The sequence below is a fragment of the Nomascus leucogenys genome, chromosome 14 (assembly GCF_006542625.1).
Source record: "Nomascus leucogenys isolate Asia chromosome 14, Asia_NLE_v1, whole genome shotgun sequence".
NCBI classification, from domain to species: domain Eukaryota; kingdom Metazoa; phylum Chordata; class Mammalia; order Primates; family Hylobatidae; genus Nomascus; species Nomascus leucogenys.
The window spans coordinates 90,788,778-90,812,718 of NC_044394.1; the positions used below are offsets into that span (position 1 = coordinate 90,788,778).

General features: G+C 53.8%; 1 protein-coding gene across 3 annotated transcripts in view; it reads right to left on the minus strand.

The window, feature by feature from the left end:
• Positions 1-23,941, minus strand: part of UBE2O (ubiquitin conjugating enzyme E2 O) — a 66,054-nt gene that overhangs the window by 6,208 nt on the left and 35,905 nt on the right. The window contains exons 2-15 of one of the 3 annotated variants that reach the window (XM_030826996.1): positions 10,134-10,193; positions 9,827-9,937; positions 6,938-7,035; positions 6,399-6,462; positions 5,336-5,479; positions 4,766-4,875; positions 4,547-4,622; positions 3,774-4,246; positions 3,163-3,317; positions 2,798-2,910; positions 2,581-2,709; positions 2,125-2,217; positions 445-1,141; positions 42-178 (exon numbers count right to left, since the gene is read on the minus strand). In XM_030826996.1, the coding sequence (XP_030682856.1) occupies positions 42-178; positions 445-1,141; positions 2,125-2,217; positions 2,581-2,709; positions 2,798-2,910; positions 3,163-3,317; positions 3,774-4,246; positions 4,547-4,622; positions 4,766-4,875; positions 5,336-5,479; positions 6,399-6,462; positions 6,938-7,035; positions 9,827-9,937; positions 10,134-10,193 (2,460 nt within the window). Of the gene's footprint in view, positions 1-41; positions 179-444; positions 1,142-2,124; positions 2,218-2,580; positions 2,710-2,797; positions 2,911-3,162; positions 3,318-3,773; positions 4,247-4,471; positions 4,623-4,765; positions 4,876-5,335; positions 5,480-6,398; positions 6,463-6,937; positions 7,036-9,826; positions 9,938-10,133; positions 10,194-23,941 lie in introns of all 3 variants that reach the window. The other 2 variants (XM_030826995.1, XM_030826994.1) reach the window with 2 other exon arrangements.

A 23,941-nucleotide genomic window follows, 5' to 3' on the forward strand; every position in this document is an offset into this window, starting at 1 on the left:
CACACAGCACATCTGCACCTGCCCATGCCAAGCCTACTTGCCATTCTATCTTCAAAAGTCTTGACCATGATGCCCTCAGGCAGTGAGGTAGCCAGCAGCGCCATCTCCTTCCGCACTGTGCTGAAGAACTTCTTGGCTTCTGGAGGCTGGAACTCAATTTTCTTAAAAGAATGATTTGCTAGAGGGGGAAAGAGAACAGTCAGTCCCTCATGGAGAGGGCCTGGAGCTCCATCTGCAAACCTGGCTGGACAGGTGAGCACACCCACAGACTTCCCACTCGCCGCTGCTGGCCTCAGCACTGTGACCACACAGGGAAATGGTTTGCCCTGGGGCAGTAGCTGGGGTCCGGCGAGGGGACTAACCACCCTGCACCCAGATCTGGTGACACAAACAGGAGCCCCGAGAAGGCGGGGCAAGGCGAAGACCGGGCAAGGGCTGACTCACAGGGTGCAAACTCCAGTACAGAGAAGACCTCGCCCTTGGCACTGGTGAAGGTGACGCCAGGTTTGCCGCCACACTGCTGGCAGAGCACCGGGGTCTCGCTGGGCCACTCGGCCTTCACAGGTGACTGCCCCTCGGGCTTGTCCTCCTTGCGCTCTACATCGGGCACTGCCTCCATCTTCTCCTCCTCTGCAATGGCCACATTGTCCAGGGTCTTCTTGAGGTTTTCCTGTAGCTTCTTGATGTCATCCAGAAACTTCTTCTCCCGAGTTGGCTTCTCAGGCTCCACAGTCGGAGAGGTGGGCGAACCCGTCAGCAGCTGCTCCACGGTCATGTTCTTGAGGCTCTCCAGGATCTTGATGGCCTCTTTCAACTCCCGGAAGCTCTTGGGTGGCCCGTCCTTGCCAGCCTTCTCCATCAGCCCGGCCATGGGGGCGGCCATGGCCACAGCCCCCTGGACGGCAGCTGTGGCTGCCTCTTCACTGATCACCACTCCCTTGTCCTCCTCAGGGGCCACCGGCTGCTCCAGAGGTGGGACGGGGGGCTCCTCTATCTTGGGGTGCTCGTCCTCCACCAGCCCATTGTCCGTCTCCCAGCTGTCACTATCATCTTCCCATTCATCCGAGGATGCCCCGCTGGTGCTGCCTTCTACCGAATCGTAGTCTGACTCCTCAATCTCAGACTCGATGTTGTACAAGTGCTGGGGGCAGAAGGGAAGTGCCAGGGTAAGCAGACAGGAAGTCACCTCCCCACCACTAAGGAGGAGCTCTGGGGATCCCTGATCCACACAGCTGATGGGGACTGGGCTCATGAGGCCTTGGCAACCTCATTCCACTCTTTCCCTGCCCTCTGCTCTGGCTTTTGCAGTCCCTAGGTCTCTGGGAGAGGCCCTTCACCTGTCCCACCCCCCAGCTGGACCCAAAGCCCCAGCCAGTGGTCTGTTCCAGCCTCCCCTCCTGCTCTGTGCACTTGGTCAGCATCTGTCCAAGGCGGTAGGGGACCTTGGCAGGCCCAGTCCCACACCTGAAAAGTGCAGGGTCAGCTGATGATGCAGCCAAGGAGGCTGCACTGGGGCTGCACTGGGAGCTGGGAAGATATGACAGAAGGGGACATGTGGAAGGGCCGACACACCCTGCTGCCTTCCCTGGAATGGCCATTAAGGTGATGGGGCAAGCCATTCCCGCCCCCACTCCCGCCCCGTGTGGACCAGGAGAGGAGAGCTGGGCTGTGTGGCTCCAACCAGGAGGCGAGGGAAGGAGAGCCCGTGTAGCCCTTCTGCTCAGGACCCAGCAGCTGGGGCTAGAACTAGGCCAGCTCTCTCCTTTCTCTCCTTCTCTGTTAGAGCTTTCTAGAAAGGGTGGTAGGAAAGTCTCCATCTCCTTTTAGGAGGGAACTTGCATTCTTCGTAGCATAGTGAGCTGACAATCCAGGAAAATCCTGGAGGTTTGTGAAAGTCTACATGCACCCAGCGATGGATGTGAAGAGACTGCTGGGAGAAGCGAGGCTGGTGGGCCAACTGCAGGCCTGCACCAAGGGCTGTGTGGAATGCCTGCCTTTCCCCTCACGCTTTCGCGAGACCTCACCAGGAAGACCTGAGAGCCCATCTTCTGGCTACAGGACTGTGGCTCCAGCCCAAGCTGCCATAGTCACAAGCCCAGCAGGGGGGTCCTGCCAGAGCCTCACCTGGGGCAGGATGATGGTCTTTGAGTTGTCAGCCCACACCACCTCCACCTTGCTGCTGACGTCCACACGGGCCACCTGGCCCACCGATGGCTGCTGGGCAAAGGGGACAAAGTCAGGGGGCCCAGCTCAAGCTCCAGCTCCCCAGCCCCTCCTGTGCTCTGCAGTGACTGACATCATGCCCGCCTGGCTTGTGACAAGGAACTTAGCTCCTCTGGTCAATGTAACCAGCGGCAGCTCAAGGAGCCTGACCCCAGAAGGGAGGCGGGGAAACAAGTCCTTCTGCAGCTGCTAGGGCTGAGCGGCAGCTTGACTTTGGGGCAGCTGCCCTCCTGGGGACACTGAGCCCAGAGGACCTTCAGGTCTTATCTCCTAGAGCCACCTGGTGGCAGCATCAGGGACTGCAGCTGGTGCACAGGGCAGTGAGCAGCCATCCAGACCTTGAATTTGAAGGCGTACCTCATCCTCCTTGTGAGGAGCCCCATCCTCAGTGTTGCCGATTCGGATGACGATGTCAGTTGTACGGAACCTAAAGTCAGGGTGGTCAGCAATGTCGTAAACACTCACATCTTCCTCTTCTCCAATCAGCTGTGGCATAGGACAGGTTGTCATGAGCTAGGGGTCCTACACCCAACCCCAGAGCCCACCTGAAGAAAGCAGTAGGGGCTGCACACACCTCCACGTCGTCCCCACTCGGCCGCAGCTTGAACCACTTCACCATGCAGGTACGGCCGATGTGGTCCCCAGACTGTACCACACCATAGACAGCAGGGTCTGGACAGCTCTGGACTAGGGAACCAGAGGAAGGGAGGTGACTAGCTGAGGGATCCCAGCTAAGGAGCCCACATTTCAAGCCAGTGCAGAGTGCAGAACCCTGACCTTCCCCCATCTTGGAAGTGGTGAGACCCCTTCAGGAGGGCAGTCCCCTTCTGGACCTCATTTTAGCTCTGACCCCAGATCCACTGCCCATTCTCCACAAGCCCCAACCCAGGCCCTCATTGGCGACCACCCTGCTGGCTGCCCTTCCAGAGCTGGCACTACCTCGCTTATCTACCACGAAGTCTCCAGGGCAGAACTCGTTGTTGTCCAGGTGGTGCACAGGGAAGAGGTCGTTGGAGCGGATGTTGCATTCCACGGAGCCATCCTGCCACATCACGTCAGCTGAGGTCATCGTGGTCACCACCTCCACTGCCACCCTGCGGGTGCAGGCCAGTCAGCAGGCCATGCAAACCCCACCCCCTCCGCGGAAAGGGCAGAGAGTCTTTCTGTCCCTCCCTGTCCCTGTGGGCTTGGTAACCTGAAACTCTGAATCCCAGGTTGGCAGGATGAGTCTCTGGTGCACAGGAAGCTCACCCAGGTTCCAAGGCCATGCATTCTCTGAGAACAGGATCCACTTGGGAGAGCTCAGGCAAATATGGCTCCAGAAGGCCAAGCTTAAGGCCACCACCATCCCACCCCCTGCACCGCTCCTCAGTCTCTGCTTTCCACCAGGGCCTACCCCAGGCACCTACGTTGTCTCGGATGGGCGCCCCTGAGCCACTACAAGGCATGCAGAGGTGTGTGCGCGAGCGCAAGCGTGCACACTGAGGGGACGTGCACTCTGCCTGGCTTCACGCTGACGCCGTTGGGGAGGAGCACAACTCTGAGTTTACCTGTCCCCTGGCTTGAAGTCTCGAGTGATTTTATTCTTCTTCCTCTTATGTTTGCGCTTTAAGTTCTTGATGGACAAGGGGATGCTCTTTTTGCGACTTGTGCCGCTGCCGCTCTGGGAGGAAGTGGTGGAGCTGGCAGAGGAGGTCACCGAGCTGGTGTCGTCTGTGTCGTCAGCAGCCTCATCATCTGCGTCCTGCTCTGCAGAGTGCAGCCTGTCATCTCTGCCTTCTTTTAGCAGGAATGGGGGCAGCTGCTCTCCTGCCTCGTGGAGCTCCTCTGCACCCTCGTCCTGCATCTCTACTGGACTGGCAGAGCCATCGGGCGTCTCCTCGGGGCTGGCGGACTCCGCTTCACTCTTGGCTTTGGATTCCCCCTTCTTGTCTGGGTCTTCCATGGAATGGTCCCGGGAACACTGGGTGTCTGGGGAGCACGACATGATCCGCACAACCTGCTTCTTCAACAGGCGCTTCACCTGCAAGGGCGGAGCAGAGAGGACAGGGCTGTGAGGTGCACCTGGGCAGGCCTGGTCCTAGGCATCTCAGGCTGGGGGGACGACAGCTGCATACACCTGAGTAGCCGGCAAGGGTCATCAGGGCTGCCCCCCAAGGCCTAAAGCACAGACTGTCCTTCTTGGCCATGGAAATGGCTCAAGGCCAGTTCCTCAAATGCCCACCAACCCCCAACCCCAAGGACATACCTTCTTGGCCATAGAGCCCTCCCCCTGGGCGCAGTTTTTTTCTGGACATTCCCAGGCAATCTTGGCTGGCTCTACCTTGGCTGGGAAGACATACAGACAGCGCTCCCCAAGCTGCCGCTGAGCATGGTCAAAGCATCCGAGACGCTTCACCCTGGTTGGGGAAGAAGCAGGGGTGAGCTGGGCTGGACTCCTGGGAGGCCAGCAGCGTTCTTAAGCCTCCCCAGGCATGTGACCAGGGCCCAGAGTCCTGTCCCACGTGTGCCCCTGGGTTGCTGGCAGTAAGGGCATGCTTACCTGCCTAGGTTTTCCTGGGTGATGACAGAGGGTGGGGGGCTGACGCTGTCTGTGCCCCCTGGACAGAAACTCTTGGTAATCCATGTAACTTTCAACTCTACAACCTGCACCTGGGGATGGCAGGTGGGACACGCCAGTCAGGGCAGGCTCTGACAGCACTCTCTTCAGCCAGCTGCCCAAAGCCCACTCGACCTCCAGAGCAGGAAACTGATCTTCCTAGTGCAGCACCAAGTACAGACACATCGGAGCAGGCCCCAACTGTAACCACGGCCCCCACCCAATGCCCAGGGCCAGTGTCACTGCTCATACCAGCCAGGGGCCCCTGGAACTGCCACTTGCCACCCTCCCACCTTGCTCGGCCTGTACAGGCTGGGCTGGGGGACAATCTGTCTTTTGGTCACTATGACCAGAGCCTGGGTTCCCTTTACTCTCAAAGCCCTTTGAGATCAACAGGGTCCAGATGCCGAAGAGCAGGGCTCAACCCTCAGAGCGGGCAGGAAAGGGGCAGCAGCTCAGCTCCAGGGTGTGAAGGTCAAGGACTCCGTCTCCTGCCCCTGGGCCCGGACCCACCTCTTCCACCACCACTCGGAACTTGCTCTTGGTGCTGAGCACGGGCTTGACACCTGACAGCCACTGGACGCTGGAGAAGATCTTGGCAGGGCCAATGAGCACCTGGCCTGGGTAGAAGCCGTAGGAATCATCGAAGAAGAGACCCTGCAGGATGTGGGGCCAGAGGAAAGTCCCCGTGAGCCGTGTCTCCTTGGGTGACCGTGCTCTCCACGCCTGTGCCTGCTGGCTGCCCACCTGCAGAAGCCCACTCACACACAGGCCCCACACACCCTAAAACAAGTACTGTGGCTCTAGATCAGCACTTCCCAAACCCCGGGTCCGTAGAAGTCATCTGGCACCCTTGTTCAAACATAGGTGATTCATTCCATGCTCCTTGGTCAAGGGCTCAAACTCTGAGGAATAAGACTCCAGAGAGCAGTGGTCCTGAAACCTGTTTGCTCACGCGCCCCCTGTATATCTACTTGTTTGCTGTGCGTGTCCATGTACTATTGCCAACTAATGCATCATCCTGTACTGAGAGAGACAAAGTGGAACCTTAAAGGATGAGAAAAAAAAGCTAACAAAAATGCAAATAAAAGTTCTAATACTGCCGGGCGCGGTGGCTCACGCCTGTAATCCCAGCACTTTGGGAGGCTGTGGGCAGATCATCCGAGGTCAAGAGTTCGAGACCAGCCTGGCCAACATGGTGAAACCTCATCTCCACTAAAAATACAAAAATTAGACGGGCGTGGTGGCACATGCCTGTAATCCCAGCTACTCGGGAGGCTGAGGCCGAAGAATCGCTTGAACCCGGGAGGCGGAGGTTGCAGTGAGCCGAGATCGCACCACTGCACTCCCGCCTGGGCGACAGAGTGAGACTCTGTCTCAAAAAAAAAAAAAAAAAAAAAAGTTCTAATACTTTCTGCCTATACCCAAACTTTTAGACCCTCTGGCGCGCACCCGCCCCTTTTCTAGGAAACCACTCTGTTTAGCTGGGTCCAGCTACAAGCTCTTTGCTAAGAAGTCCTCCTTCCAGAGGACTGAGCAATCAGAGAAGGGTGCCGGCCTGGATGGGGCACACTACCGAGTCGCTGACGTGCGGGCAGACGTCGTAGAGCTTGGCGCCATCTTCCGTGTTCATGGAGCACCTAAAACAGAGAACAGAGGTTTGGTCTCCACGAGGGGACACAGTGAGTACCAAAAAGTTGTGATTCTGAGATGCCAATGCGCCCACGTGCCCTAAATAGCACAATATGTCTTCTACCATCAACTCAGCCCGAGGTAGTACAAGAAGCTCTCCCACAATGAACAAGACCCCAAGTGCCACTGGAGTGCTTGCTCAGCACCATCACAGTGCCTCAAGTAAAGCATCAGCCTCTAGCAGATATCCTCAATGAAGACGTTTCTTCCTATGCCAGGACACATCAGAAACTGAGCAACAGAATTAGGCCACGGCAGATAAGGAGAACAGTACAGGGTTAGGCCCTGGATGCCTGCAACATCTGTCACCGCCCTTGATCAAACCTGTCATCACTGTCCCCAGGAGGAAACACCCTCCTCCTCCCCTCTTTCCAAGAGGCTGTCCTTCCCCGAGCCGATGGCCCTCTGGTGGTGAGACCCTACCTGGCGCCGTTGGATAGCTTCAGGATGATCTGGTTCTTCAAGTCGTAGACCTTCCCCAGCCAGCAGTCATAGGCAATGTAGTCCCCATACATGAAGGGCTGCAGACCAAGGGGGCAGGGGCAGTGAGACACAGCAGACAACGTTCATGTCCAGGGCACAGATTCCGCTATTTCCCACCGAAGACAGGATGGGGGAGGATCTAGACAGCTCATTGACTGGACCGGTTGGCTACTAGCCCTAAACAGCTGCTGCAGCAGGCCCTCCCTACAAGTTCTAGGCTGCATCCCAGCTGCTCTTCCCAGTGAGGAGGAAGTGGTGGTGGTGGTGGGGCTGCCTGGAAGGAACGGGGTGGGTGATGCAGGGGCAGAGAGGCCTGATGGCATCCATGGACACGGGACATCCATGGACACAGGACACCTGGCAAGGAGGCTGTAGAGGTGGCAGGCAGAGGAGGCAGCCACACCATTGGGGGGTGGCTATATGGACAGTGCTCTGAATAAATACGTTAACACATCAAGGATATCGAGAGCCAAGCCCCTCATTGTTGGAGAAGGTGCCCACGTGTTTACTAACAGAAAGGGAGCAGGAAGGAGGAGAAGGAAGAGGAGTCTGAGGCGTTTAGGTGGAAGCGGATGTATCAGGATGAACTCATATATTTTATTTTACTTTATTATTTTTTTTCTAGAGACAGGGTCTTGCTCTATTGCCCAGGCTGGAGTGCAATGGTGTGATCTTGGCTTAATGCAACCTCCATCTTTGGGCTCAAACGACTCTCCCACCTCAGTCTTCTGAGTAGCTGGGACTACAGGCATGCATCACTGTGCCTGGCCAATTTTTATTTTTTGAGACGGAGTCTCGCTGTCGCCCAGGCTGGAGTGCAGTGGCGCAATCTCGGCTCACTGCAAGCTCCGCCTCCTGGGTTCACGCCATTCTCCTGCCTCAGCCTCTCCGAGTAGCTGGGACTACAGGCGCCCACCAACATGCCCGGCTAATTTTTTTGTATTTTTAGTAGAGACAGGGTTTCACCGTGGTCTCGATCTCCTGAGCTCGTGATCCGCCTGCCTCGGCCTCCCAAAGTGCTGGGATTACAAGCGTGAGCCACCGCGCCCGGCCTGGCCAATTTTTTCGTATTTTCTTGGTTGAGATGGAGTTTCGCCATGTTGCCCAGGCTGGTCTTAAACTCTTGAGCTCAAGTGATCCATCTGCCTCAGCCTCTCAAAGTGTTGGGATTACAGGGGTGAGCCACTGTGCCCGTGAACTCTGCCTGAACTCGTATATTTTAATATACACATAGAGCAGGTAGTGACATATTTAGATGTGTGTATCCATGTAATAAATGTGTATTTCCTAGTGTGTCCCAAAGAGCCAAGTAGCAATTAGCACACCTAGCATCCAGATCTCGGGTTTTAAAAATACCATTCTCTGAAAGCAATGAGGCTTTTTAGAGAAATGGTTGATTCTGGGGCTGGATCACAAAAAGTACAAGATGAGCCTGGCACATCTCATGCCAGAAAGAAAGAAAGTGCTTAAAAAACCAACAGAAAGGGCCATGTGAGAAGGATATGAAAGCCAGCTTGAAGGGGTTCCCACTGGCTAAATCTGGGACCATCTAAGCAACAGAACAGATAATAGTAGTAATTAATTATAACCAATGAATAAAACAGAAATCTCTAAGTCCATACTGATAAAAAAAAAGAATACATAAATAGGGCAGAAGATAAAGCTCTTCTACAGAGCAGAATGCCAGCTAAAAGAAATGAGGGGGAACAAGGGAGTCATAAAACCACCATTTAGCAACATCAGAGCAATGGCTGGTGCAGGCGGAACTGTGAATGGAGGCCAAAGCTGGTGGATTTCAGTCTGACAAATGACAGGTTATAGACATAATCTGGGACTACGTTCCCACAAAATACAATCACTTAAAGGGGGTAAATGGTGAGTTTATGGTGGAGAGACCTGGTGGACACCAACATGACCAGGGGTAAAAGTGAACAACCCTAGCACTTTGGCTATGGAGTACCATGAACCAGGGCAGAGCTCTCTGGTGGGCCTGCCAAGAACACGTGGGCATGAGGCAACACCAGAAAGACCCAGGCTGAGGGTCAAATTACTGAATGTATCACTGTTCAGGGCATGGAAGACAAAGAAAGGCTGGGAAACGATTCCAGACTGGAGAGAAAATGAAGAGATGACAACTCAATGCAAGATGTGTTCCTGAATTGGGTCCTGGATCCGCAAAGAAGAAAAGAGTAGTGTTGGGACAACTGCATGTGGTCTGCGGACTGGACAGTAATTATCAACGTCGATTTCCCAATCTGGGGGTTATATGGTGGTTACACAGGAGGCTGTCCTTATTTTTGGAAAATACACAAGAGGTGTGTGTATTCAGGGGTGGGTGACAAGGCATCACATCTGTAGCTTGCTCTCAAATGTTTTGGGAAGAAAAAAGACTGGAGGGGGATCTCAGGCAGAAGGAGGGAGGGAAGGTGATGGAGCAAACAAAGTGAAATCTTAACAGCTGAGGAACCTGGATGAGAGGGACACAGGAATTTACAACTTTTGGTAAGTTTGAAATCATTAAAAAAATAAATTATTTCCAATAATTTTTTTTTAAAGAAATACTAGAGAAGAAAGGAAAACATTTAAAGATAACCACACCGGCAGCCTATGCTGGGGATGGGGAAGGGCACGTCCTGACCTCACGTCTAAATGGCTTACTTGAAAGCAGCGAAAACAAGGCTACAGGAGCCAGCTGGTTGCTGTGCTCCACCTTCTGACCCAGGAAGGCTGTGCTTGGCAAGAGCACGGAGGAGGCTGTAGGCCAGAGGTCGTGCCACCGAGAGAACCAGAGGGCCCAGACAGGATGATAAGAAGACAGGGCTGGCTCACCCAGATGTGCTGCAGGTCCTTGCTGTTGACGGGATAGATGATGCAGTTGGTGCCGATAAGCTTGACGGCACAGTCGATGTTGACGTCGATCACCGTGCCGCACTGACTGTCCTGGGGGAGGGAGGAGACATGCGAGTCCTGTGGTGCAGCAGCTCTGGTCACCACGGGAGACCCAGCCCAGGCAACCCCAGCGCACCCCCTGCAGAGCCGGCCAGCTCTCCCACATACAGAGTGCGAGGTGGGCAGGCTCAAGTCCCTAAGGTGGCTGCCCCCAGGCCTGGGGCCGGGGTGGGGATGCAGGACTCACAGTGGATCGCATGTGCCGGACAACGTCTCGGGGCACCACAGAACGGTCCTCTAGTTTCAGCTGTAAAAGAAAATACAGGTGTGAGAGAATGGGCTCTGAAGCCACCACAGAATACAGTTTTCTTCCAACTTCTTCTGAAGTGTCACATCCACACTGCTGAGTGCACAAATCCTAAGCGTTTGGCTAGCAGCATCTTCACAGACCGCACACACCTTCGACCAGCACCCAGAGCCACAGGCGGAGCGCGTCGCGCCCGCAGGCCTCCTGGGGCTCCTGTGGTCACCGTCTTGCCCACCAGAGGCACTCGGCTCGCCGGAGGTAGCACTCCTCATACTGAACAGTGCGGCTCAATGACAGATCACATAAGGCTGCACTTTAATACAGGCTTTAACAGCCTACTCTACAGAGAGCAAAACATTTGCTTTGTGTTCCATCTTTTTTCTGCCCTCTGCAAGTGCCTGCCCTAGCTGATCAGTGCTGAGGGAGAGTGGGCTGGGGGAGGAGCAGGACACCGGCCTGCGGTGGGTCACCCCGAAGCCTGGCTATCACCGGACACCACGTTCTAATCTGGGTTATCCTCCTGACCAGCTGCGGCCTGCACCTTATCTGCTGCACTTGGAGCCCTGCAGGCTGCTAAGTAACCCTCAGGATGGTTGGCTCTTGGAGCCCGCCAACTGCACGAGCATCTGATTGTCCCTTTACACACAGCTGGCAGTGGCCGCTGCCTCCTGCTGCTCCATCTCCCAAAAGCCCAGGCAGGTGATGCTCCCACCAGGCCAGCCTGCGTCTTTTTTAGCCGGTTCCTCAAACTTGGGGCAGCTCCTCTATGGTTCTTCACTGAGTCATAATCATGGACGGGTCACTGTGTGTGTCCACCTCCGAGACCCCAAACCACATGGCTGGAGAGCTGTTTCCTCAAATAGCCAACCAGACACTCCTCTGTAGTGGCCTCTCTTGACCTGGCGGCACTGAGAGGTCACCACCAAGAAAGGAGAACTGGGTTGCTGAACAAGGAAGATACTGGCTCAAGGTCACTTAAATGCTGGCAATGACAGCTAAAACAAACTCTGCTAGTAGAATAACGTGACTCACAAAAAAAGGAAAGAAAAGCAATGGACCCTACCACCAACCAGCAGTACAGAGAGTCCCATGGGAACTCATAAGCCCAAGTTTTTTTTTGTTTTTTTTTTTTTGAGATGGAGTCTCGCTGTGTTGCCCAGACTGGAGTGCAATGGCACAGTCTCAGCTCACTGCAACCTTCACCTACCGGGTTCAAGCAATTCTCCCGTCTCCGCCTCCTGAGCAGGTGGGACTGCAGGCACGTGCCACCACACCCAGCTAATTTTTGTATTTTTAGTAGAGATGGGGCTTCACCAGGTTGGCCAGGCTGGTCTCGAACTCCTGACCTCGTGATCTGCCCGCCTCGGCCTCCCAAAGTGCTGGGATTACAGGCGTGAGCCACTGCATCCAGGTATGAGCCCAAGTTTCAAATGACAACAAGCCCAGTCCTTAAACACAGGGTTCTCAAATCAGACACAGGAACGTCAGGCAAACCACTCCTGCCAACATGTGGAAGGAGAGATGAGGGCAGCCGTCTCGGCATGGCTGAGGTGGAGTCACCAAGGCAGCGGACCACAGGTGGCACATGGTGCATGGCACAGAGTAGGTGCTCAGCAAGGCCGGCAGCTGTGATCACTGGCCCTGTGAGCTGCAGGGTGAAGACCCCTGAAAGGTCAGGCTCTCCTTATCTCTGCTCCAAGACCCCAGAAGGCTGGAGGGTCATGCTGGCGTGACAGTGCCACTTTTCTAAATCAAAGAACATCCTGTGCTGTAACCCTCTGTGCCCAAATCTCCACTCTGAGACATAGCATTTTTTGCGCTGCCCCACCCTACCTTAATCCCCTGCTCCCATTTTAGACTTCAAAAAGCCACAATTGCTCCCAGAGAAGCCAGAAGCTGCAGGACAGGAGAATCCAATGCAAGGGGGACTGCACCATGTGTGGCGGGAGGGCTGCCTCCACCACTTGGGGGTCCCTGAGACAGCCGCCAGGAAAGGAGGCGAGAACAGCGCAGACACAGACCTAAGTCAGTGCAGTCACTGATGGGACACCCTGTTCAGCCTAACAGCACCCTTGGGAGTGCAGGGGAAACCGAGGTGTCAACTCTGAGGCTGAAGCAGAAGAAAACAGCTGGCGAAAGCTGGCATCATGGCAAGGCCAGAGGCTGGCAGGGCAGGCAGTGCCCAGTGCTCCCAGGGAGAGGGAGGCTGGCAGCAAAAGCCATTCTTCCCGTAGGGCCTCCAGACAAGAGCAGCTCCACCCCACCAGCACGCTGCCTCCAGGAGCTCTTCTGACCTTTCTGTGACAAGGTGTTACATTTCTCCAAAGCCCTGATGGTGCTGGGAGCAGAGTGGGAGCGACAAGGGGCTGGGGGATGGTAACATGGTGGCTACACTCCCTTCCACTGGGAATTAGAACCCGAGACAACGGCATCTGGAAGGACTTAGGATAACTTGGGAGGCTCTTGTGACTTTCCTTCCTAACTTCCTGTACCCCACCCATACTGGGCACTGGCTTTCTCCAAATAAGCCCATACCCTCCTATCTGTGAGCCACTCCACTGAACAGTTCCTTCCAAATGCTCTCCTCTCCCTGCCCCTGTGTGCACAACCTGCTTCACAAAGCCTTTCAGTGCCCCGGTCAGGAAGGAATCACCGTGCTCCTGGCGAACGCAAGAGCTCTGGAGTTTTTCCCCTCATGCTAACCAGGTGCTTCCTACCTGGCAGAAAGTTCTCCAAGCGCTTCACTGCCTTCGCCCATGAGGTGCTCCACAACCCATGAAGCACATCACTGCCATGCTCATTTTGCAGATATGCAAACTGAGACCAAGAGAAAATAAGCAAATCATTCAATGTCACAAGTAGTGGAGCTGGGACCTGAACTCAGGCAGTTTGGCTCCAGAGTCCATTCTCTTTTTTTTTTTTTTTTTTAAAGACAGAGTTTCGCTCTTTGTTGCCCAGGCTGGAGTGCAGTGGCGCAATCTCGGCTCACTGCAACCTCCGCCACCTGGGTTCAAGCGATTGTCCTGTCTCAGCCTCCCGAGTAGCTGAGATTACAGGCGCATGCCACCAGGCTCGGCTAACTTTTTTTGTATTTTGAGTAGAGACCGGGTTTCACCATGTTGGCCAGGCTGGTCTTGAACTCCTGACCTCAGATGTTCCACCCACCTTGGCCTCCCAAAGTGCTAGGATTACAGGCGTGAGCCACTGCGCCTGGCCAAGAGTCCACTCTCTTAACCACATAAAAAACTCATCTCTCCCCAGAGCTACAGAGACAGGAAAAGACTTCTGGCAGGTCTACACATTTAAAGACAGTGATTCTTCTGCTTATGAAAGAAATAAAAACTCTCTTCATTTCTGAGGCAAGTGGAAGGCAGCAGTGGTGGCCACTGACTGCGGATGCCTGCTGGGCGCAGTTTGCCCTCCACTTCCCTTTCTACCTCCAAAGAGCAAATGACAGGTGCCAGCCGGCCTGGCAGGTGAACACTAGAGGGCACTGTGCCCACTCTGGGAAAACACCAGATTTGTGAACAAAACTAAACCTTGGAATAAACCCAATCCCTACTGTTAAGGGGTGCCCTGCTTGTAGTTTTAAAAAAAATTATTACTATGAGGGGATCTGGGGTTGGGGGTGAAGAGATTTCAACTGTCCTCATGGGCTCTGAAATTCTAAACAACCTCAGAGTTGGTGAGCTATTTATTGTCTAACATTTCTTTTTTTTTTGAGATGGAATCTCACTCTCTCGCCCAGGCTGGAGTGCAGTGGCGCGATCTCTGCTCACTGCAAGCTCCGCCTCCCGGGTTCACCCCATTCTCCTGACTCAGCCTCCCGAGTAGCTGGGACTACAGGCGCCCACCACCCCGCCGGGCTAATTTTTTGTATTTTTAGTAGAGACGGGGTTTCACCATGTTAGCCACGATGCTCTCGATCTCCTGACCTCGTGATCTGCCCGCCTCGGCCTCCCAAAGTGCCGGGATTACAGGCGTGAGCCACCACGCCCAGCCTATTGTGTATTTCTTAGAGAGCTGTAACTATCAGAGGTTTCTGAACAGAAAAAGGACAAGACAAGATGCCAAAATGCTAACAGTGTCTCTAAGCCAGAAGGGGTAGTAGCTGGTTTAAAATGAACACACACTACTTTTTTTTTGAGACAGAGTCTCGCTTTGTCACCCAGGTTGGAGTGCAGTGGCACGACCTCGGCTCACCGCAAGCTCCGCCTCTGGAGTTTAAGCGATTCTCCTGCCTCAGCCTCCTGAGTAGTGGGATTACAGGCATGCGCGGCCATGCCTGGCTAATTTTTGTATTTCTAGTAGAGATGGAGTTTCACCATGTTGGTCAGGCTGGTCTCCAACTCCTGACCTCATGATCCACCCTCCTCAGCCTCCCAAAGTGCTGGGATTACAGGCGTGAGCCACCGCCCCCAGCAAACACACACTACTTTGCACACATGTGACATGACAGTGGGGTTGCCCAGTGGAACCCAGGACCGACATCCTCTGTGCCTCCTCTGGAAACAGGAGCAGCAAACAACACAGCTGCCCTCCGAGGAGAGGGATTCTGGCACGTGCTAAGCGCCCATTCTCCTGCAAGGGGGACGGACGTAGACAGACAGACGCACAGAAGGTGGTACTAAGTGCCACGAAGAAAAACTAGGCCACATGGGGGCCAGCAGAGGGAGAGCACAGTGAGCACTTTTAAATGCGTGGTCAGGAAAGGCCCCTCCGAGGTGATGCTGAACCTGAGATTGGGATGAGATGGGGAGTGAGCTTACCAAGCAGGGAGGAGTAGCTGTCAAGGTGCTGGGCGGCGTGACCGGCACATGCCGGCAGGGCTTCGAGAAGGCAGAAGGCATGATGCCCAGTTATTCAGGCCTTAGAGAGCCACAGGGAGGGCTTGAGATTCTATCCTGTGCAAGATGGAAGCCCCTGAAGGCCTCCACTCAGAGCCCTGCCTGATGGTGATATCCAAAAGATCACCTGATTTTTGGGCAGGGAATGTGCTGAGAGAGGGGGCACGGAGGCCGGTTAGCCCAGTGATTCTCACCCAGGGGTAATTTTGCTCCTCAAAGGACATTTGGCAATGTCTGGAGACACTTTCGGTGGTCATAAAGGGTGGTGGGGGTTCTGCTATCTAGCGGGCAGAGGCCACAATGCTGAACATCTTACAATGCACGGGACATCCCTCAGCAAAGAATGGCGTGGCCAACGCACCCGCAGTGCCACAGCTGAGAAGCCCTGAAGGTGCTCTGCAGACGCAGGTGCTGAGACCCGAACAATGGCGGAGAAGGTGGGTCTGCGGACCAGCCTCTGGATGCATCAAGTAGGAAAGCAATCAAATGGTTAAGTGAGGGGTGAGGGACAATGCCAGGGCAGAGGGCAACATGGCAGGAGGCTGGGCACTTCTGTTCTGCCCCATTTGAGCTCCCCGAAGCTCTGCTGGGAGACACTCAGAGCAGGCATTCAGGAGCCAGGGAAGCTCACTGGGGGCCTCTCCTGCCAGAAGCACTCTCCTCCACGGCTGCCTGACTCCCAAGGCACATGCTGCTTCTCTGAGCTGCAATCTTGAGGTTGACCCCTGACAACACAGCAAAAGCAACTACCTCGTCCTGCAGCTCCTGGTCCAGACTCTCATTCATAACATTGACCTTGACTGACCAGGTGGAATCCAAATTCATTGTATAAAGTGATCCAGGAGGCCGGGCGCGGTGGCTCACGCTTGTAATCCCAGCACTTTGGGAGGCCGAGGCGGGCGGATCACGAGGTCAGGAGATCGAGACCACGGTGAAACCCCGTCTCTACTAAAAATACAAAAAATTAGCTGGGCGTGGTGGCGGGCGCCTGTAGTCCCAGCTACTCGGAGAGGCTGAGGCAGGGGAATGGCGTGAACCCGGGAGGCGGAGCTTGCAGTGAGCCGTGATTGCGCCACTGCACTCCAGCCTGGGCGACAGAGCGAGACTCCTTCTCAAAAAAAAAAAAAAAAAAAAGTGATCCAGGAATAGAAAACACAAACTGAGGCTGATTAACATGTTGAAAATACAAAGAAGCTAAATAAAGAAGCTACTTTTTTTTGGTGTCGTGGGGGAGGGGTGCGTGGGAAGGATAGGGTTTCACTCTGTCGCCCAGGCTGGAGTGTAATCATGGCTCCACCTCCCAGGTAATACTCCTACCTGTCTCCTGAGTAGCTGGGACTACAGACGTATGGCACCATGCTTGGCTACTTTTTGTATTTTTTGTAGAGAAAGGGTTTTGCCATGTTACCCAGGCTGGTCTCAAATTCCTGGGCTCAAGCAATCCTCCTGCCACCAAAGTGTTGGGATTACAGGTGTGAGCCACTACACCCAGACAAGAAGCTACTTTCAAGTGATTTTGAATGTCATGTCCTTGTAGGAGTGGGTGGCTCCTAAAGGCTGGGCTGCTCCCCGGAGGCCATGCCCTTGCTCCAAGGGAAAAGGCGGCTTTGTGCCTGGCCGCTAGCACCAGCATCTGAACACTAAAGGGGCTCCCAGTTCAAAAAGGGGAGCTGGAGGAAGTCCAAAAGGAGGGGCCTGCATGGAGCCTAAGCACTTACAGCTCAAGGCTGGAAGCCACTAGCCATGCCACAGTCATCTCCAGGTGTCAGACACCAGGGAAGGCCAAACAGGAGGAGACATGTGTGCTCTCTTTCAATCCCGGAGGAAAAAACAACCCCACCGCTTCCGGAGGTTAGTGATGTAATCAATACCAGTTTTTTTTTTTTCTTGAGACAGGGTCTCACTCTTGTCACCCAGGTTGGAGGGCAGTGGCGCAAGCAGGGTTCACTGCAGCCTCAACCACCTGGGCTCAAGTAATCCTCCTGCCTCAGCCTCCTGAGTAGCTGGGACTACAGGCGCATGCCACCACCCAGCTAATTTTATTTTTTTGTAGAGACTGGGTTTCACCATGTTGCCCAGGCTGTTCTTGAACTCCTGAACTCAACTGATCCTCTTACCTCAGCCTCCCAAAGTGCTGGGATTACAGGCGCGAGCCACTGTGCCTGGCCCTAATACTAGGTTTTCAGCTTACAGCTTGGAGTAGTCTCAAACAGAAAAGGTCCAGCATCATGCCAAGCGCCCGCTGAGGCTTCACAGACAGCCTAGGACCTGAAGGACAAGCAGACGGCCAGCCCCACACTAGGTCCCTGTGAGTGTGTAGACAACAGGTCAGCTTGCAATGGCTCCTGACTTGGATTTGTGTTCAAAGAGTGAGGCTTTCCCTTTGTAGGACTGAGCCAGACCCTAGACCTCTGAAGGTCCAGCAGCCACACGCAGGACTGAAGCTGTTGACCTAGGCCAGGACTCAAAGACCAGATTCCTAAAAGGAAGATGAGGTTAGACCAGCACTGGAAATTTCTAAATTCCAACTTGATACTTCCCAAAGAGTAAAAACAATCTGAGAAACGCCACTCCTCCACCTTCTCCCTGACCCACCATCTCTTGTAGTCTGAGCTGGGTCTGAGTCCTCGGTGTATAGAAAAAGAGTGAAATTGACAGTGGCCAATTGGGGGTATGGGAAAGACAGAGCTTCCAATTGTGCTGGGGACCTCAGGGGCTCCTAACCAGCCTCTCTCCCTCCCCTCCTGTCCCAGTTGAGGCCTCTCTGGCTCTTCAGTTGTCCCTGAGCTTGAAGGGTCTAGCTCCACACTGCCGTGTGCCCACTCCACTGCCAGCACAGGTGTGGCGCCACTATAGTTGAAGACAGGGGGGCACGTGTGTTAGTGCACATACAGATATTTTTCAGACTAAGAAACCTAACTCGGCCGGGCACAGTGGCTCACGCCTGTAATCCCAGTGCTTTGGGAGGCTGAGGCAGGTGGATCACGAGGTCAGGAGTTCGAGACCAGGCTGGCCAACATGGTGAAACCCTGTCTCTACTAAAAATACAAAAATTAGCTGGGCTTGGTGGTGGGCACCTGTAATCCCAACTACTTGGGAGGCTGAGACAGGAGAATCGTTTGAACCCGGGAGGCGGAGGTTGCAGTGAGCTGAGATCGCGCCACTGCACTCCAGCCTGGGTGATCGGAAGACAGGGCGAGACTCTGTCTCAAAAACAAAACAAAACAAAACAAAACAAAACAAAACAAAACAGCCCAACTCAGTTTTGGAGGGGTGGAAGCAGGAAACCTTGCTGAGGCCTAGGATCCCACTTTTTTAGTGATTCCTATATATTCAAGGCTAGACAAGAATACAAACATAAAATAAGGTACACATATGGTCTTTAAAGATTTTGCAAGAATCGGCCGGGCGCAGTGGCTCATGTCTGTAATCGCAGCACTTTGGGAGGCCGAGGCGGGCGGATCACGAGGTCAGGAGATCGAGACCATCCTGGCTAACACGGGGAAACCCCATTTCTACTAAAAACACACAAAAAATTTGCCGGGCGTGGTGGTGGGTGCCTGCAGTCCCAGCTACTCTGGAGGCGGAGGCAGGAGAATGGCATGAACCCGGGAGGTGGAGCTTGCAGTGAGCCGAGACCGAGCCACTGCACTTCAGCCTGGGCGACAGACCGAGACTCCGTCTCAAAAAAAAAAAAAAAAAAAAAGATTTTGCAAGAATCTGATGTAGGGATGGGGTGGAGGAAGCAAGGGCCAGTGACATTCATCCCCACCCCCCAATGTTAATGCAGCTTAATGGCCTGAGAAGCTACTTACACCAGATTGGAAAGTTTACCCCAGTGTGGATTTCTGAAAAAGCTGCGGAAATCTTAGAATGGCATATTTCCCAAAGCAGCACTTTTTTTCAAACCATGTGTTGTGACCCATTAGTGGGTTACAGAACCAATTTAGTGGGTCATGATCAACACTGGAAAAAAAATGTTAGTGCATTAATACACATGTGATAAGAATAAGTACTATTAGGTTGGCAAAAAGTAACTGCGGTTAAAATATTTTGAAAAAACCCTTTCAGTTGCATATATAACATGTATGTGTCCTGGGTCATGATATAAAACGTGTATTTTACTGTGAGTGACTGCTGAGAAGCTGGAGAATCTCCACTCTACTGAATTCTCTGCCCAGCACCTGCGCCAACTCTCAGTCCTTTCTGGCCAGGCTTCAGGGCAATTACGTCAGAGGGAGGACATCCGTCTCATCAGAAGCTGGTCTTGGAACCAAAAAACACGCAAACCAACACAAACCCAAGACCCACACAGTCACACTCAGGCACTTTTAGGGTGAGGAACTTTAACTTTCTGACCTGACTTAAAATGTTACTAAATTGGCTCAAACAGTAAAACTAGGAGAGGCAGAAAATGGGGCCTCCTGTTGGAGCTGGACTCCTCTTCCAGCTTCTTCCTAAGCCCGAGTTTCCAGTTTGGACTGGACTTGAGGATGTGACTGGTCAGTAATTCCGGCTGGTGCCAGTGTAAGGACTTTCTCAGAGCAGTTGACCATCATGTCGCTGAGCCCTGATAACCCGGCAATCAGCTCACTGCCCACCTGAGGACAGAAGGTTTTACCAGCAAAGCACAAACGGCCAGGGGGCTCACATGCCTGGGGGAGGGGAGTCAGAACCTCCAGAAATGGCTAGAAGTAAAAGAAATGTTGGTGCCCCTAGCTGGAAAATTCTGTCAATCATGAGCTACAGAAGCCATTCAACAGAGAAGCTGTGCTAAGACTGAGGTCAACTGATTCAATAGTTTTTGAGTGTTTTCTATAGACTTAGGACAAGACAAGAATACAAATATATAATTAAGAATGGGAATTAGCTTTCTAGAACTTACACTGAGATAAGGGAGAGAAGATGAAATTACACCTGAAAACAGTTATACACAACTAAATAGTGCACTAAGCTGGGTGGGGAGACCAGAAACTGAGTCCTGTTTCTGGATGGCAGCGGGGGAAGGCAGGAGGACCGGGGTTGCAGGGGAACTGCACACCAGGGACAGCTCCCACACCCTCACCCCTGACACCCTCTCTGATCTCACAACGCAGACTCTCAGGCCGGGCAATACAGTGCTGCTGCATCACCGCCTGGAAACTCAGCTGCAGCTCGCCAGCTTGCTGGAATGGCCTGGAGGCACAGCCTGCCCGAGGGACAGAGAAAGGGGACTGAGTCCAACTGCCTGCTAAGTGAGGGGGAAGGACTGCGGGGCTTGGCCTGGCAGGGGGCCAGCGGGCTGGTCTCTGCAGATGCTGCGGTGTTTGATATGCAATATGTGCACTTGGCAGCAAGAGCTGGGAGCCGAGGAGCCCAGCCCTGCACCCCTTGTCTTGGCTCTGGGCTTGTCAACCTGGCTTAAAAAAAGACAAGAACAGCCCAGGGCTCCTGCATTTGAAGGGAGGAGACAGATGGGCATCTTTAGGAGAAGGCAGCCTACTTCCTCAAAAGTATAAGTAAAAGGCAGAAAAGTGATCAGCATGATTTCATGTTCTGTTGTCAGGCCTGACTGGGATATCACTGCCTAACCAGCGGCCCTGGACTGCTCCATTTCAGATGCCTGGCTGCCGGGCATCCCTGAGAACAAGGGAGTCGGCCAGTTGACCAGGCACAGAGCAAGTTCACAGCCTCAACACCCCTCAGTGTCTGATGCCATGTTAGTTCACGGAATGAGGACCCAGGCTACTAATCACACAAACTGATCCTGAAAGAGCCTGCCAGGAAAGAACCCCATGTGCACTGCCTCTTCCAACCCTATGACCCCCACGAAGGAGGCACCACTCTTGCTCTCATTCCACAGGAGACTGGGTGGCTTGGAGAGGTAAGTGAGCTGCCTAAGGTCACCCAAGTGCCAGGACTCCAGAGCCTTTGTTTTGCTCACCTGCCCTTCCTCATTTGACCTGTCTGGTCCCCAAGCATGGCCCTTGCTACCCCTGGACCAACTGGAACCATGTTGCCATTCAAGTGTGGCCCTGGGCCTGGCGAGGTGGCTCACACCTGTAATCCCAGCACTTTGAGAGGGCAAAGCAGTTGGATCACTTGAGGGCAGGAGTTGGAGACCTGCCTGGCCAACATGGTGAAACGCTGTCTCTACTAAAAATACAAAAATTAGCTGGGCATGGTGGTGCACACCTGTAATCCCAGCTACTTAGGAGGCTGAGGCAGGAGAATTGCTTGAACCCAGGAGGCAGAGGTTGAGTGAGCTGAGATCATGCCACTGCACTCCAGCTTGGGCAACAGAGCGAGATTCTGTATGTATGTATGTATGTATGTATGTATGTATGTATGTATATATATGTATGTATGTATGCATATATATATATGAAGCGTGGCCCTGGACTGGCAGCCCAGCATCTTCCCTGAGCTTGCTGGAAACGCAGACTCTCAGGCCCCATCCCAGACCTGCTGTCTGGGAATCATATGAAAAAGTTCCCCAAATGATTCTGATGCACACCCCCAGAGAAACAGCTAAAAGAGACTGCATCCCTCTGAACTGCTTCTGGGAAAATTCTAGTTTGGGGGAAACAGCGGTGTTTCCCTGTAGCTATGCTCCCCAGGAGAAGAGAAGCCCTGGAGGGGCTGTGTCCAAGAAGTGGGGCAGGGCCTGCTCTCAGCCATGACAGACTGCACGTGGAAGAGACACAACCTCCCTGAGCCCACACCAACCTCCCCGTGCTTCTCAAACACCTGCAGTTACTATTTCAAGGCAGATGAAATGAATGCCATCCCGGGATGCTGGCATCGCTGGGACGCCAGCTGGCCTGGAGAGTGGGAGTTGACCAAAATGTCACTTCTTGGCTGGATCATTAGGTCCTAAGACCCTCAACTGCCCACCTTTCCATCTCCATCTCTCCCAAGGCACAACAGCAACAAGCAGCTCATCTCAGGACAGTGAGCCAGGACTCAAATACTAACTAGAACAGCACCATCATGGAGACTGGGAGGAGTTTCTGCCCAATTCTGCAGGTGCAGTGAGACAAAGCTGCGGCTGGTCACATGGAGGCTACATGCTGCAGGGGACAGAGATGTGGAATATAAGCTTCGGGGCACAGGGAGCAGGTCCTGCAGGGGCCACAGAGTTGCCACTCCCCAGCTGTGTGTGCTGCAGTCATGTCACCTCTCTGGGCACCAGATGCCTCATCAGGGGGTTGGGCAACACTGAGCTGAATGAGCTCCAGGCCCTTCCAGCTATGGCTCCAGAGCTTGTCCCCTAAACGCCTCCTGGGGCCCTGATTTCCACCTGCCCGGCACCTCTTCCTGACTCAGGGGCAGGCTTCTGCTCTTCACATGTGGGCATCCCCATTGACCGTCAGAGCAGGACAGCCAAAAGGCAACAACATCCCTGGGCAGCATGGCCCAAGGAGGCCCCCATGGCTGGGGCACCAGGGCAGGTTCCTAGACGAGGGCCTCTTCCGTGGAGAAGACAGTAACATTGACAAAGAGAACATAACGCAAAATTTCATGTATGGGCACATCAGGATTTAGATGCATTATTAAAGTGAGGAGATTTTAGATACACCAAGAGAGCTACCTGAAGAGAACCAACAGGAAATCTTAGAGTATTAACCACCTCCTTGTTAATATGGTCAAAATTCTCTACCCCCCTCCTTTTTATGAGTGTGGACACACCCACCCCCAGTGATAAGAGGACATGGATGGAGGCCAAATGAGAGTGCACTGGGGGCTGAACTGAGCTGGGTCTTTAGAGGCCATTACTAAAACCACCTGGCAGAGAGCACCACGAAGGGCCTTCGACTGCAGGAGGAAAGAATGCTGAGCATGTCCAGGGGCAGGAAACAGCTATCGCAGGCCCAGGCGAGACAGGAGGAAGGGAAGAGGAGCAGGTGTTTGATGCTGCGTGGACGCATCAGACGTCCGCAAAGAGACATCTGGATGAAGAGATGAATGTCTCACTGCACCTGCAGAACTGGGCAGAAACTCCTCCCAGTCTCCATGATGGTGCTGTTTCCGCTAGTATCTGAGTCCTGGCTCACTGCACTCAGATGAGCTGCTTGCTGCTGTTGTGCTTGGGAGAAGTGGAGGTGGAGAAGTGGGCAATGCTCTTCACCACCTCAGGAGGAAGGCACAGGGGGAGGTCACAGAGCTGGGACGCATGGAGTGGGCCTACACCCAGTCCCTCCCTGGGGTCTGGGATAGCTGCCCCACACTGCCCTGGGGCGCCCTGAAGAAGGGACAATAGAGAACAGACACCAACATGTGAGACCTGGAACCCCAGCCTTCTGATAATTTTTTCTGTACAATTAGGCATAAAACTTCCCTCTTCTAGGAGCCCACAGCCTCCTGGAGGGCTCTCCAGGCCTCAGGCAGAAACTCATTTTATCACAGTCCTGAAGGAGGTACACAATTCCTGAAAGTAACAGACCAAACTGTACTTGGACTATAGGACACCCTCTTCCAGGAGCCATGCCTTAGAACCAGCAACTGCGAGGCGCCATTTGGCTGTCTGCACCCTGTGCTGGTCTCTGAAGGGCAAATGGTGGAAGCCAACAGTTGGAGGAAGTCTAGATATTCAATGCAGCAGTGCTGAAAGCAAAAGACTATGAAGCGGTAGAAAATGGAGCAGCCTCCACAGGTCCCTTGGAAGGTGGAACAGATTTTTTTTTTTTTTTTGAGATGGAGTCTCGCTGTGTCACCCAGGCTGGAGTGCGGTGGCGCGATCTCGGCTCACTGCAAGCTCCACCTCCTGGGTTCACACCATTCTCCTGCCTCAGCCTCCTGAGTAGCTGGGACTACAAGCACCCGCCACCATGCCCGGCTAATTTTTTGTATTTTTAGTAGAGATGGGGTTTCACTGTGTTAGCCAGGATGGTCTCGATCTCCTGACCTTCTGATCCACCC